Here is a 15,740-nt window from a genome sequence, read left to right as displayed (position 1 = left end):
CCGGGGGCGGAGGCTGCAGTGAGCCGAGACCACACCACTGCACTCCAGCCTGGGCGACAGAGCGAGACTTCATCTCAAAAAAAACACTAAATGATTAGCAATAACATAGATTTACAAACCAATCAATCCATTCTAAGTCACTTGAAAGCAGACAGTTCTGAAAATGATTCGCTTTTCGGTTTTCTAACTACACTATCCAGTTACTATACAGAGGCAGGACTGCTGGGAGGAATTATTAAAAAGTCAGTCCTGCGGCCGGGCGCGGTGGCTCAAGCCTGTAATCCCAGCACTTTGGGAGGCCGAGACGGGTGGATCACGAGGTCAGGAGATCGAGACCACCTTGGCTAACATGGTGAAACCCCGTCTCTACTAAGAAATACAAAAAACTAGCCGGGCGAGGTGGCGGGCGCCTGTAGTCCCAGCTACTCGGGAGGCTGAGGCCGAAGAATGGCGTGAACCCGGGAGGCGGAGCTTGCAGTGAGCTGAAATCTGGCCACTGCACTCCAGCCTGGGCTACAGAGCGAGACTCCGTCTCAAAAAAAAAAAAAAAATAAAATAAAATAAAATAAATAAATAAATAAATAAATAAAAAGGTCAGTCCTAAGCCAGGAGTGGTGGCAAGTGCCTGCAATCCCAGCTGCTTGGGTGGCTGAGGTGGGAGGATCAGTTGAACCCAAGAGTTCGAGTCCAGCCTGGATAACAGGGTGAGACCGTCTTTCTCTTAATCAAAGGTAGTCCTAAACTGGTACACACTGCCAAAAACGGAAAAGCCAAGGAGTCGCTCCCCAAACAGCATCACAGGGGCGCTTGCTGCACAGAGCATTTCTGCAGCCCAAGGCAACAAAGGCAAGGATGAAAAGCACCAGGGTCGCTAAGGCCTCTACGCTCTCACTGTTCAAGAATCAGAGTGCATGTGGGGTTGTAGCAGTAAGTCACCAGTGGCAAACTGGCAATTCTCTCTCTTGCCTAGCTAATGACATTAGTAACATCCTATACTATCTTTGTACAATTTTTTTTTTTTTTGAGACGGAGTCTCGCTCTGTCACCCAGGCTGGAGTGCAGTGGCACAATCTCAGCTCACTGCAAGTTCCACCTCCCGGGTTTACGCCATTCTCCTGCCTCTGCCACCCGAGTAGCTGGGACTACAGGCGCCCGCCACCTCGCCTGGCTAGTTTTTTATATTTTTTAGTAGAGACGGGCTTTCACCGTGTTAGCCAGGATGGTCTCGGCCTCCCAAAGTGCCGGGATTACAGGCTTGAGCCACCGCACCCAGTCTCTTTGTACAATTTTTATGACAATGTATAAACATCTTCCGCATAGAAGGGCAGGTAGTTTACATCTCCCCAGCTGCCAAAGTGGAGCACCTGGTACCCAGCAGGATGTCCCAAGCTGAACCCAGACCTGAAATGTGACAAATTCTGATTCTCATGTTTTATTGTCTAATGTCAACCTTGCAAACAAAGTGATCTCTTAAATAAACTGACTTTTATGCAAAACTAAACGTCCCCTCAAACTAGTTTTAAAAAATCACACAATTGGCTGGGTGTGATGGCTCATGCCTGCAATCCCAGCACTTTGGGAGGCTGAGGCGGGTGGATCACGAGGTCGGAAGTTCGAGACCAACTTGGCCAAAACACAGTGAAACTCCGTCTCTACTAAAAATACAAAAATTAGCTGGGCGTGGTGGCACGTGCCTGTAGTCCCAGCTACTCAGGAGGCTGAGGCAGGAGAATCACTCAAACCCAGGAGGAGGAGGTTACAGTGAGCCCAGATCGTGCCACTGCACTCCAGCCTGGGCAACAGAGTGAGACTCCGTCTCAAAAAATAATAGTAATAATAAAGACTAGGTGCTACCTCCCTTCCAAGCAGTCCCTCTGGGAGGATGCACAGACTCCAATGGCACTGCTGAAGTGCAGAGCATTTGGGGACCTTCTCATTTCGAATGACCTTCCAAGCCTGAAGAAGTCTTCTGGTGTTCTCCGTGGTGGCAAATCTTCCTCCTCTCAAGCTAGTCTCTGATAAGTGCTGCAAGTCAGAGTCTCACCTCATAAGGTAAGTTACCAACCACATAAGACAACTTTTGGTCAAACCTGGTGGATGACTACTGATAAAACTGATTTTCCCATATGACTACATTTTTTACTACCAAAACAGGAGTTCTAAAGAGGTTTTGGCAAAGAAGCACCAATGAAATACAAGCACAACATTTTGGGACAGTTACTTTCAACAGAGCAGTCCCTATTTGAATGCCTGAGTTCTGGAACATCTGGTTAAAATTCTGACTCATAACCTCACGGGCTTACAATATCTAAATGAAAGTTATCAAGGTTGGTGACAGAACCCACTCGCAAACTGACCAAGCTTGACCACTAAACTGCTTGATAAGGAGGTACTCACCTTGAGATGCTCTGTAGCCGTGACAAAATACAAATCTCTTGAAACACGATCTAGGACACAGGTTAACTTACCTGTTTGCTTTCTGGAGTGACTCCACAAAGCTTTCTTACAACATTTCAGCATGTCCCACCTAAAACGGGAGAGGAGTTTCCGGCTTTGGGACACATTTGACTGGTTCCAGGGCTGGCTGGGTTCCATACTGCCCTTAGATAGTAAAATTATCAGGCAAAGACTCTCCTCCCAAGGCTGGGAAATGGGATTCAGCCGAGGTCAAGGCTCACCAGGAGAATCTCAACAACTGAACGGGAAAGGACTACAGACAACAAGCTGGAAGTGAGTCTCACAGGAGAAATGACGAGCGCCTTGCTACACCCCAAACGGTACTGCAGATGCCACTCTCTTCTTCCATTTTCCCAAATGGGTCTGAAGAATGACCTACCCTTGCAAATGAGTTAGCGGAACAAAGCTCATTTAAAACGGCCACTCTAACCGGCAAACTCAACTGTCATAAAGTAGTCAGGAAAACTTAATTTTTGGCAGGAGCAAGGCTGTAAGTTTCGGTTCTTCCAGCATTATATCTCCAGTTAGTTTATATAAAGGACCCAGCACCTCTGATCTCCTGATCCAAGGGGCAAAAAGTTACATACTCCTAAGAGACCGGCGCGCGTCTTGGGGCAATCGCCACGTCCAACCTGTGCACACTCTGAAGCTGCGGCGCAAGTTCCAGGAGGCTCATGAAGAGCTCAAAGTTCTCCGAAGAGCCCAGAAACAGCAAGGGCTGACCTACTCCGGAGGTTAACCTGGGCGCCTCTCACCGCCCCTTAGCGGGCGGCACACATGTGCCACGCGAGTGGCCCGGAAGAGAAATGACAGCTTCAGGAAAATAAACTCCGCCGCGGGGCGCGGAGGCAGCGCGCGAGGAGCTCAGGCGCCGAGGGCGCCCCAGGACCGCGGGGCCGCTTACGGACGGAACGCGGGGTGGTGCCTGTCTCAAGGTCCCCATCCCTGGGCCCGAGGGCCAGTCTTCGGTCGGCGGGTCCGCACGGCCGGAGGCGCGTCAGGGTCCCGGGCCTCACTCCCGCCGCCGCCGCCGCCGCCTCGGCGGCCTCCTCCTCCCGCCGCCGCCGGCCCGGCCTCCCGCCGCCCGCCCGGCCCCCGCTAACCTCAGCGCTAGGACGGATAGGGGGCCACGGCTCTGCTGGAGTCGGAGCGGCGTGGAGAAGACGTCCCTTGGCCCTTCGTTCCTCGCAGGCTCTGGCTCCAGGCTCGACGCGGGCGGAACAAACGGGCTCCACTACCCGCGGGGGCCGGCCATTGTGCGACGTCATCAGGCCGCGACGGTCGTCCTACGGCCGGCGGGCTTCCCTCCCTCGCCCCGCCCCCTCCAGCTTCCTTCCGGCCTCCGCGCGGCTCCGCCCCCGCGGCGCGCGCCCGGACGCGCGCGCGCCCGCCGAGCCCCCGCTACAGCGCAGGCGCCACGGGCAGTTCGCTCCTCCGCAGCGGGAGTCCGGCTCCGCGCCTGCGCACAGGGCTCCCCGTGGCCGCTGGGTCACGTGACGAGGATCCGGCTCGGCGGGCGGGTTCTTCATCCCTGGGAGATGATCGAGTTCATCAACGCGGAAAACTTAAAGCGGTTTTCGTCAGGCTGATATCTCCTGCTTTATTGAATGTTGATATTAAATGCTTAGCTCCGGAATTATTTTTTCAGGTATCGACTTTAGATTAAAAGCCTAACAATTCTTACCTTTCCCGTGGGCTGCCTGGCTCCACGCGCGGTTCAACGCGAGCAGCGCCAGCAAGGGGACCTGTCCCGTGTCCTGCTCAGCGCGCCGCCCCCGGGCGCGTCCACAGCCCGGGTCGTCCAGGGGCTGCAGCGGTGCGAGCTGCTCTAGAGACGGAGGGCCCGGCCCAAGATGGATGATGAGACAGGATGGCCTAGATCTCCTGACCTCGTCATTTGCCCGCCTCGGCCTCCCAAAGTGCTGGGATTACAGGCGTGAGCCACCACTCACCATGCCTGGCGATTGTAATATTGTAATAGTAATCTGGTACAACGTTGGCAACATTGTGGTTGTTAAAAATGCTGATACACTTTGGGAGGCCGAGACGGGCAGATCACGAGGTCAGGAGATCGAGACCATCCTGGCAAACACACTGAAACCCCGTCTCTACTAAAACTACAAAAAACTAGCCGGGCGAGGTGGCGGGCGCCTGTAGTCCCAGCTACTCGGGAGGCTGAGGCAGGAGAATGGCATAAACCCGGGAGGCAGAGCTTGCAGTGAGCTGAGATCTGGCCACTGCACTCCAGCCTGGGCGACAGAGCGAGACTCCGTCTCAAAAAAAAAAAAAAAAAAAAAAATGCTAATACACGAACCTCCAGCGTGTATACACATATATAAATAAAAGGGTGAAGACCATCTGTAATGTTGAATGACAAAGGCAAGTGCAGAAGCAGATAGGGTGGGCACATTTCTTTTTTTTTTTTTTTGAGAGAGTCTCGCTGTGTTGCCCAGGCTGGAGTGCAATGGCGTGATCTCGGCTCACTGCAACCTCCGCCTCCCGGGTTCAAGTGATTCTCCTGCCTCAGCCTCCTGAGCAGCTGGGACTACAGGCGCCCACCACCAAGCCCGGCTAATTTTTTGTATTTTCAGTAGAGACAGGGTTTCACTGTGTTAGCCAGGGTGGTCTGGATCTTCTGACCTCGTGATCCTCCTGCCTCGGCCTCCCATAGTGTTGGGATTACAGGCGTGAGCTAGTGCGCCTGGCCCACGTTTCTATAAGATTAAAATCATGAGCGGTTTTGTTGAGGGTGTAGGGCACCCAAAGCCTGTGGGCTGTGCTGGGAGTGAAAGTGGTGGCCGCTCCAGAAGCCTGCCATAGTGCTCACCGAACCGTAGCCTGTGTGCAGCCGGAACTGGGCCGTGCTACTCCTCCGTGACTTCCCGGAAGAGATGAGCTTCAACGTCCAGCAAAAGGCACATCCAAGATCGTTCACCCCAGTGTGACTTGTTAAACTCTGGACTAGAAGGAACCCTGAGGTGCTTCAATGATAGAACGATGAACCAGCTGTAGTGTGACCCCCACGCAATGGAATATTGTACAGGAACAAAAAGGACACGCTACCCCTACATGCAACATGAATCTCAGAGGCAGGATGTTGTGCAAAAGAAGCCAGACACAAATGCTTCGGCTCATGTTGGTATGACTCCGAATCTGCGGTGATGGGGGTCCCAGGAGCAGTGACCAGGAGGCAGTGCCAGGGAGCCTGCGGTGGGGGCTGATAGTAGCTTGACCTGGTTGGAATGTTCTATCTTTAAGTTGGAGTCCATTATGTTTGTTTATTTGTTTATCTTGTAGAGGTGGAGGTCTCACTGTGTTGCCCAGGCTGGTCTCAAACTCCGGGCCTCAAGTGATCCTCCCACCTTGGCCTCCCAAAGTGCTGGGATTACAGGCCTGAGCCACTGTATGGGGGTCATTATTGTTATTAGTGCTTAAAAATATTTAGGAAACATTTTATTTAGCCTAAAAACACTTCATTTGGAGAACAGAGGCTGGACGGAACATGGCGTGCCGGGCGTGAGAGAACTGACCGTCCTCTTCCAGAGCAGAAAGTGGAGAAATGACTTTTAAGCCTAATTTCCGGGGTGGTAGAACTCTTCTGTATGAAGAAGTACAAATATGTAATGTCCCATGATGGCAGCTATGGTACATTACATATTTGCCAAACCCCACATAATGTACAACGCCAAGAGTGAACTGTAATGAAACTGTGGACTTCAGTAAATGATCATGTCCCGGTATGGGCTGGTTGGTTGTGATGCACGGCAGATGAGGCCCAAAGCGGAGCTTAGCCTGTGAGCGTTCTTGGCTTTGCCTGAGAAAGAATTCAAGGACAAGCCGGAGGTAGAAGAGAACAACTTGATTGAAGAGGCAGCTTGACAGCTCCAATGGCTCCTGCAGAGCTGGGCTCCCCGGAAGGCAGAGAGCAGCAGCTCAGGGCACTTCTGCGGTCCCATGATACCCACTTCTAATTGCATGCAGATTATATGCAGAAATTTCTAGGGAAGGAGTAGTCACTTCTGGGTCACTGAGTCATTGCCATGGAAAGGGGTGGGAGTGTTGCCATGACGACGGTAAACTGACACAGAACACTGGTGGGTGTGTCTTTTTTTTTTTTTTCCCCCTGAGACGGAGTCTCCCTCTGTCACCCACATTGGAGTGCAGTGGCCTGATCTCGGCTCGCTGCAACCTCTGTCTCCTGGGCTCAAGCAATTCTTCTGCTTCAATCTCCCGAGTAGCTGGGGCTGCAGGCATGGGACATCATGCCCGGATAATTTTTGTATTTTTAATAGAGATGGGGTTTCACCATGTTGGCCAGGCTGGTCTCAAACTCCTGACCTCTGGTGATCCGCCCGCCTGGGCCTCCCAAAGTGCTGGGATTACAGGCGTGAGGCACAGTGCCCAGCCTGGTGTGTCTTATAAAAAGCTTTATAAGATTACAGGCTTCTGGCTGGGCACTATGGCTCACGTCTGTAATCCCAGCACTTTGGGAGGCCGAGGCAGGCGGATCACGAGGTCAGGAGATCGAGACCATCCTGGCTAACACGGAGAAACCCCGTCTCTACTAAAAATACAAAAAACTAGCCGGGCGAGGTGGCAGGCGCCTGTAGTCCCAGCTACCCGGGAGGCTGAGGCAGGAGAATGGCATGAACCCAGGGTGTGGAGCTTGCAGCGGGCGGAGATCACACCACCCCAGTCCAGCCTGAGTGACAGAGCCAGAGCGAGACTCCGTCTCAAAAAAAAAAAAAAAATTAGCTGGGCGTGGTGGCGGGCGCCTGTAGTCCCAGCTACCGGGGAGGCTGAGGCAGGAAAATGGTGTGAACCCAGGATGTGGAGCTTGCAGTGAGTGGAGATCGAACCACCGCACTCCAGCCTGGGTGACAGAGCCAGACTCCGTCTCAAAAAAAAAAAAAAAAGTTGCTTCTGCCCCTCCCTGCTTTAGCCAGTCCTGTTTGGTCCCAGCTCCAAGCCCCGCCTCTGGAGTTGAGTCCTGCCTCCTACCTCAATTATAACAAATGTGCTGCACCAGTGCAGGGTGTTAATAAGAGGGGAGATGGGCGGGGGTGCTGGGGGTACAGGAGAACTCTGCTCATTTTTCTTTTCTTTTCTTTTTTTTTTTTTTTGAGACAGAGTCTCGCTCTGTCACCCAGGCTGGAGTACAGTGGCGTGATGTTGGCTCACAGCAAGCTCCGCCTCCCGGGTTCACGCCATTCTCCTGCCTCGGGCACCCGCCACCATGCCCGGCTAATTTTTTTGTATTTTTTAGTGGAGAGGGGGTTTCAGTATGTTAGCCAGGATGGTTTCAACCTCCTGACCTCGTGATCCCCCCGCCTTGGGCTCCCAAAGTGCTGGGATTACAGGTGTGAGCCATTGCGCCCGGCCTCCCATTTTTCTTTAAACCTAAAACTGGTCTAAAAAATTAATTTCATATTTTTTTTCATGAGAATGTGGAACAACTGGAACCACATACTCTGCTGCTGGGAGTGTAAATAGTGCCCCTATTAAGAAAAAGTCAGGAAACATCGGTATGAATATTACTGGAGATTGGGAAAATGCTGGAAGAGACCATGAAAAGAGTTAAAAATTGTTGCCAATTGGGGGTGGAAATTGGGAGGGAAGAGGCAGGAAGCTAGTTTTAAAAATCAACTTTAGGCCGGGTGTGGTGGCTCACACCTGTAATCCCAGCACTTTGGGAGGCCGAGGCAGGTGGATCACCTGAGGTCAGGAGTTCGAGACCAGCCTAGTCAACATGGTGAAACCTCGTCTCTACTAAAAATACAAAAGTAGCCGGGCGTGGTGGTGGGCATCTGTAATCCTAGCTACTCGGGAGGCTAAGGCAGGGGAATCACTTGAACCCGAAGGCAGAGGTTGCCGTGAACCAAGATTGCACCACTGACCTCCAGACTGGGCAACAAGAGCAAAACTCTCTCTCAAAACAACAACAAACAACAAAAAAACCCAACTTTATTGAGATCTAGTTTACATTTGCCAAAACGAACACTTTTTAAATTTTTTTTGAGATGGAGTCTTGCACTGTCGCCCAGGCTGGAGTGCAGCGGTGCAATCTCGGCTCACTGCAACCTCTGCCTCCTGGGTTCCATCGATTCTCCTGCCTCAGCCTCCCCAGTAACTGGGACTACAGGTGTGCACCACCACACCCGGCTAATTTTTGTATTTTTTAGTAGAGACGGGGTTTCACCATATCGGCCAGGCTGGTCTCGAACTCCTGACCTCATGATCCGCCTGCCTCGGCCTCCCAAAGTGCTGGGATTACAGGCGTGAGCCACCAAGCCCGGCCCAAAATGCACACTTGTAAGTGTGCAGTTTGATGAGTTTTCACAGTGTGTGCATCCACCCAGGCCCACCTCACTAGCAGAACCCTGTGACAGTGATTCAGCCCTTAGGGCACCTGCCGGGAGAGAAGAGTTAGAAGCAGGAACTTCTTCCAGTTGCCTTATTTGCAGAGGAGAAGGCTGAGGCCCAGAGATCACTCGTCCAAGACCACCCCTGGCTTAGCCAGAGTCCACACTGAAACCCAGCATTCTCAGCTGTTTTCTTGTCATTGTGCAAAGCCACTTACTTGCCAAGAAGGTAGTGACTGCCCCATTGAAGAGCAAGGGGAAGCAGTGCAGGCTTTTGAGCAGGGGAGCAACGTGAAGAAAGTAGCCTGTTCTCATTCTGAAGGCCTCCTGTATCTGAACCACCTCCGAGTCTGTTGCTATTAAGTGCTTTTTCTCTTGGTTTTCAGTGATCTAGTCCCTCCATCTTTTTTTTTTTTTTTTTTTTGGAGACCGAGTCTTACTCTATCCCCCAGGCTGGAGTGCAGTGGCACGATCTTGGCTCACTGCAACCTCTGTCTCCCAGTTTCAGGTGATTCTCCTGTCTCAGCCTCCTGAGTAGCAGAGACTACAGGCGTGTGCCACCATGCCTGGCTAATTTTTGTAGTTTTAGTAAAGAAAGGGTTTCATCATGTTGGCTAGGTTGGTCTCCAACTCCCATCCTCAGGTGATCCACCAGACTTAGCCTCCGAATGTGCTGCGATTACAGGTGTGGGCCGCCGTGCCCTGCCCTTCCCACATTTTTGAGACGGGGTCTTGCATGTGTTGTCCAGGTTGGAGTGCAGTGGTGTGATCGTGGTTCACTGAGCCTCAAACTCTTGGCCTCAAACACTCCTCCCACCTCAGCCTTCAGAGAGCGGGAGTACAGGTGTGCACCACCATGCCCAGCTATTGTTTTCATTCTTTGTAGAGATGGGTTCCCACTGTGTTACCCAAGCTGGTCTCGAACTCCTGCCCTCAAATGATTTTCCCACCTTGGCCTCCTAAAGTGCTGGGATTATGGGCATTAGCCACCATGTCTGGTGATCTGGTCCCTTCTTTTTTATTTTTTTCTTTTTTGAGACAAGGTCTCACTCTGTTGCCCAAGCTGGAGTGCAGTGGCATGAACAGGGTTCACTGCAGCCTCCACCCCCTGAGCTCAAGTGACCCTCCCACCTCAGCCTCCCTTGTACCTGGGACTACAGGCATGCGCCAGCACTCCTGGCTTCTGATCCCTTTTAAGAGCATGCCTTGGCCGGGCACGGTGGCTCACGCCAGTAATCCCAGCACTTTGGGAGGCCGAGGTGGGCGGATCACGAGGTCAAGAGATCGAGACCATTCTGGCCAACATGGTGAAACCCCGTCTCTACTAAAAAAAAAAAAAAAAAAAAAAGAGAGAAAATACAAAAATTAGCTGGGTGTGGTGGCAGGCGCCTGTAGTCCCAGCTACTCGGGAGGCTGAGGGCAGGAGAATCGGTTGAACACGGGAGGCGGAGCTTGCAGTGAGCCAAGATCACGCCACTGCTCTCCAGCCTGAGCAACAGAGCAAGACTCCATTCTCCCCCCTGCCCCCCCAAAAAATCAAATAATAGAGCATGCCTTGTGCTATGGTTTGAATGTTTCTCCCAGACTTTATGTGTTGGGAACTTAACCTCCACAATTATATGCTTTTGGAGGTAATTAGGATTGGATGAGGTCATCAGAGTGGGCCCCCATGATGGGACTAGTGGCCTCATAACAAGAGGGACAGGCCAGGCACGGTGGCTCACGCCTGTAATCCCAGCACTTTGGGAGGCAAGGTGGGCGGATCATGAGGTCAGGAGTTCGAGACCAGCCTGACCAATATGACAAAACCCCGTCTGTACTAAAAATACAAAAATTAGCTGGGTGTGGTGGCAGGTGCCTGTAATCCCAGCTACTTGGGAGGCGGAAGCAGGAAAATCACTTGAACCTGGGAGGCAGAGGTTGCAGTGACCCGAGATGGCATCACTGCACTCCAATCTGGGTGACAGAGCGAGACTCTGTCTCAAAAAAAAAAAAAAAAAAAGAAGAGAAAGAGAGACTTGAGCTGGTGTGCTCTTGCCCTGTCACCATGTGATGCCCTCTGTTGTGTTATGATTCGAGGAGAAGCTCTCCAGATGCCAGCACTATGCTCTTGGACTTCCAGCCTCCGTAACTGTAAGAAACAAACCTCTCTTCTCTATAAATTACCCACTCTTAGATATAGCCACAGAAAACAGACTAAGACACCTTGCAACTTCGCGTGTGTGTGCTGTGATTACAGGCATGAGCCATCGCGCCCAGGTTGGCCCTGTCCAGACTTGATTTGGGGGTTACAGCCCTTGTTCCCGGGGAGTGGAATGTCCGTGCTCCCAAGGGAAAGCCTGTGAGGGTCACCAGCCCCCGCCCCCCACAGGGTTTGGTCTCCAGCCCGTGGCAGCTGCCAACGCCTCTGCTTGGCTCTCCATCCTCCCGGGAGCCTTTTCTGTTGGGTTTCTTGCAGTTTCTTAGGGCATATTCAGCTTAGGGGGTGGCCATGGCCTGAAGGGGATTTGCACTCAGGGCTTTGGGCTCTTTCTCCAAGTTCCCTCAGGCCCCAGCAGGTTTGGAGCCTCAAACTCTAATCCCTGTTTCTCAGCTCGGCAAGGCTGTGCTTTCTGCTTTCGGACCTCGATGCCAATGTGGGAAGATGCTCCACGAGGAAAACCAGGGTGCACGTGGGCTCCCTTTCTTGTTTACGTTCGCTCAAGGGTCATAGCTCTGGGCCCTGCCAGCTCTGGTTACTCCCCACAGGCCCCGTTACATGCGTGTATCACAGCCTGTGTGTCCAGCCTGTGTCCATGTCTTCAGCGGGAGGGCAAGCGTTGGACCAGCAGTTCTGTCTGAAAGCGTTTTACGGATAGCCCTTGCTATTTCCTCAAAGGGCCACCAGAGGGCACTCCCACTCAGCCCGGCCGCTGTTCCCGGGGGGAAGAGGGGATGGAGGGTGTGGGGGGTGTGGGGTGGAGGTGGGGGTGGTCCCGGGCCCTGGACAGCAAGTGAAACCTGCAGGAAGCCCTGCCTGTTCTGTGTGGGACCCCCACTTCCATCGTGGCCCCCACCACAGATGCAGCAAGTGCACTCCAGTCCCCGTCCCAGCCTCTGGAGGGGTGCCGGCTCTGACCCCTTCTGGCCCCCTGCCTTTCCCTCGAGATGTCCATGGGCCCCCAACTCTTTGACGAGGTCTCAGACACCCCAGGGAGGCCGGGGAAAGGATTCCCGGGGCAGCTGAGCCTGAGGCTGGGGGCTTTTCTGTTGTTTCCACAGCCCCAGGGCCTGACACCGTGGGACCTCTGCAGGCTGGCTGGGGTGAATGAATGATTGATTGATTGATGAATGAATGAATGAATGTCAGTTCAGCTCCTATTTCACCGCCTGGAATTTACTAGGGGCCTGGAATTTCTTTCCACCTCTCTCTCTCTCTCTCTCTCTGTGTGTGTGTATATATATAATTTTTTTTTAAACGGTCTTGCTCTGTTGCCCAGGCTGCAGTGCAGTGGTGCAATCTCTGCTCACTGCAGCCGTCAACTCCCAGGCTCAGGTGATCCTCCTGCCTTAGCTTCCTGAGTAGCTGGGCTACAGGTGTGCACCACCATACCTGGCTAATTTTATTTTAATTTTAATTTTTTGTACAGACAGAGTCTTTGGCCTCCCAAAGTGCTTGGATTACAGGCATGAGCCACATGCCCGGTCCCATGGCCACAATCTTTTTTTTTTTTTTTGAGATGTAGTCTTGCTCTGACGCCTAGGCTGGAGTGCAGTAGTACAATCTTGGCTCATTGCAAATTCTGCCTCCCAGGTTCGAGTGATTCTTGTGCCTCTGTCTCCGGAGTAGCTGGGATTACAGGTGTGTGCCACCATGCCCAGATAATTTTTGTATTTTTAGTACAGACAGGGTTTCACCGTGTTGGCCAGGCTGGTCTCAAACTCCTGACCTCAAGTGACTGCCCGCCTCAGCCTCCCACAGTGCTGGGATTACAGGCATGAACCTGCCCCATGGTCACAATTTAAGTACCCTTCTGCACCCTGAAGCTCTGCCCTGGTCACCCACAGAGCCCACATGGACCAGAGTGCCGCGCTGTGGTTCAGCCAGCGGCCTCTCCTGGCTGGCCACTAGCGAAGCCCCTCCTGTAAAACCAGGAAATGGTGGCAGCCCATCCCTGAGCTGGCCCCAGTGAGCCGGCTGGCAGGAATTCATGCCCCTTCAATGGGGGCCGGCCCTGTGATCGCTGGAGCTAACAGAATGCTGGGGAAATGGAGCCGCACTTTAATGAGGCATCTGCATGTTGCTTCTGCTCCTGGGAGGTTCTCTCTGCCATGTGAAAGTCTGGCCACAGTGCTGGAGAGACCAAGGCCCTGAGGTCCCGAGGCTGCATGGAGAGCAAGAGACCCAGGCATCCAGGAACTCATCCCATGGAGAAGAACCATCCAGCTGAGCCCAGCTAGAAACGTGAGAGAGGAGAGAACTGCAGCTGTTTTGAGCCACGGCATTTCGAGGGGGTTGGAAACGTAGCAGCAAAACCACAGCAAACAGTGGTGCCTTTGGCCCCAGAGCTCCTCACTCACACCCTGACCCAGCCTCTGCTAATGAGTCACCCCCTGAATACAGCTCTATGCAAACCAGCCTGTCCCTGCCAGGGCTCCTCACTCACACCCGGACCCAAGCTCTGCTAATGAGTTACTCCCTAAATACAGCTCTATGCAAATCAGCCTGTCCCTGCATCTCCACACTGACAACTTCAGACCTCTGCCCGCGTCTTCTTTCAGGAAACTATCGCCTGTGCTTCCAGGAGGATGTCCCATCCCATCTAGCTAGAATTAAGCAGGCAGAGGAACTCCGAAGGACTGGACTGGCTGAGTCTTCATCTTTCTTCCATGCTGGGCGCTTCCTGCCCTCAAACATCAGACTCAAAGTGCTTCAGCTTTTGGGCTCTGGGACCTACACCGGTGGTTTCCCAGGGGCTCTAGGGCCTACACCAGTGGTTTCTCAAGGGCTGTTCGGCCACAGACTGAAGGCTGCACTGTTGCTTCCCTACTTTTGAGGTTTTGGGACTTGGACCAGCTTCCAGGCTCCTCAGCTTGCAGACGGCCTATTGTGGGACTTCACCTCATGATCGGTGAGTCAATACTCCCAATAAACTCCCCTCCATGTCTACATCTATCCTATTAGTGCTGTCCCTCTAGAGAACCCTGACTCATACACTGGGGTGATGTCAATGCTGCTGTGACTGTCATTTTCTTGTTCTAGAGAAACAATGAACCCACTGAGACAAAGGGTGGGGGAGGAAAGGCCCGGAGTGGGGCTGAAGACACAGGTTCCAGGCCCAGCTCTGCTGCTTTCAGATGAGGGTTCTCCTCTGTTGAGCGGGTACAATCATAGGGCCCTACTCTTGAGCTTGCCATGTGGGTTGACTGTGGCAGTCCACATACAAACACTCAGCATGGTGCCTGGCATGCAGACAGGATTCCATAAATCTTGGTCTTCATAGAAGTTTCCATTTCTTACCACCAAGCACTTCGTGACCCCTTTGGGCAAATGACTTCCCTCTCTGGACCCCCGTGTCCACTTCCACGTGGTGGCGGGCTCAGGACAGATGGCTTTGTAGCTCCATCCCATGCCATTTCATTAGCTCCACCCGTGCCATTTCATTCCATTCTCTTCTTTAGCTTCTCCGTGCCTTGGCTTCCCTGTTGGGGTGATTTCAGCACCACAGGGAGGACAGCAGTCTGGGAGCTGTCCATGGAGCTGAAGTCACCAGAGGGCACCTGGTGGAGAAGGCGGGGTGGGGCTGGAGGTAGGGGTGCGAGGGAAGCAGCAGGGGATGGCCAGAAATGAAGGGAGCTTGCATCCACTGGGCACAACTGAGTCTTCCACGCCATGAGAGCTCATGGAGTCAGCCTTTTCCGTGCCCCAGTTGGGAACTGAGGTGTGTTGATTGGGGCACTAGGAACAATAGCCTGCCAGCTGTGGCTTGGCCATCCCCTCTGCCACCACTTTCCTGCCCATCAGCCCTTTTCCCTAGAGTCCCTCCTTCAGCCAGGTCCTGAAAAGTCACACCTTTTGGCCAAGCTGCTGAAAATACCACTCAGCCAGAACTCGTGCTCATGCCAGCCTCATTCATGAAACTCCCAAACCAGAAATAGCCCAGGAGCCCATTAACAGATTCATGGGAAAATGTATTGCAGTCTATTCCATCACTGGACTCTTATGCAGCAGTGAAGACAGTATCCCATCACTGGACTCTTACGCAGCAGTGAAGACAGGAATCCCATCACTGGACTCTTACGCAGCAGTGAAGACAGGTGAATTGCAATCTATCCCATCACTGGACTCTTACGCAGCAGTGAAGACAGTATCCCATCACTGGACTCTTATGCAGCAGTGAAGACAGGAATCCCATCACTGGACTCCTACGCAGCAGTGAAGACAGGAATCCCATCACTGGACTCTTATGCAGCAGTGAAGACAGGTGAATTGCAATCTATCCCATCACTGGACTCTTACGCAGCAGTGAAGACCGTATCCCATCACAGGACTCTTACGCAGCAGTGAAGACAGTATCCCATCACTGGACTCTTATGCAGCAGTGAAGACAGTATCCCATCACTGGACTCTTATGCAGCAGTGAAGACAGTATCCCATCACTGGACTCTTACGCAGCAGTGAAGACAGGAATCCCATCACTGGACTCTTATGCAGCAGTGAAGACAGGTGAATTGCAATCTATCCCATCACTGGACTCTTACGCAGCAGTGAAGACCGTATCCCATCACTGGACTCTTACGCAGCAGTGAAGACAGGTGAATTGCAATCTTTTCCATCACTGCACTCTTATGCAGCAGTGAAGACAGTATCCCATCACTGGACTCTTACGCAGCAGTGAAGACAGTATCCCATCACTGGACTCTTATGCAGCAGTGAAGACA

At 52.7% G+C, this 15,740-nt stretch overlaps 1 protein-coding gene across 4 annotated transcripts in view; it reads right to left on the bottom strand.

Annotated features, from left to right (window-relative positions):
- ZC3H18 (zinc finger CCCH-type containing 18) overlaps window positions 1-3,723 on the bottom strand; it is a 66,966-nt gene extending 63,243 nt beyond the window's left edge. For 2 of the 4 annotated variants that reach the window (XM_007994328.3, XM_007994331.3), the window contains exon 1: window positions 3,561-3,723. Coding sequence is in view for 2 of the 4 variants with exons in the window: in XM_007994327.3 (XP_007992518.3) it covers window positions 2,469-2,520 (52 nt within the window). In the remaining 2 variants the exon portion in view is untranslated. Of the gene's footprint in view, window positions 1-2,468; window positions 2,528-3,560 lie in introns of all 4 variants that reach the window. The other 2 variants (XM_007994327.3, XM_007994330.3) reach the window with 2 other exon arrangements.
- Between the last annotated feature and the right edge of the window lie 12,017 nt (window positions 3,724-15,740).

Source organism: Chlorocebus sabaeus, chromosome 5, assembly GCF_047675955.1.
Source record: "Chlorocebus sabaeus isolate Y175 chromosome 5, mChlSab1.0.hap1, whole genome shotgun sequence".
NCBI lineage: Eukaryota > Metazoa > Chordata > Mammalia > Primates > Cercopithecidae > Chlorocebus > Chlorocebus sabaeus.
The sequence above is the reverse complement of the archived record's forward strand: the minus strand, read 5'-3'. Positions and strand labels throughout refer to the sequence as shown.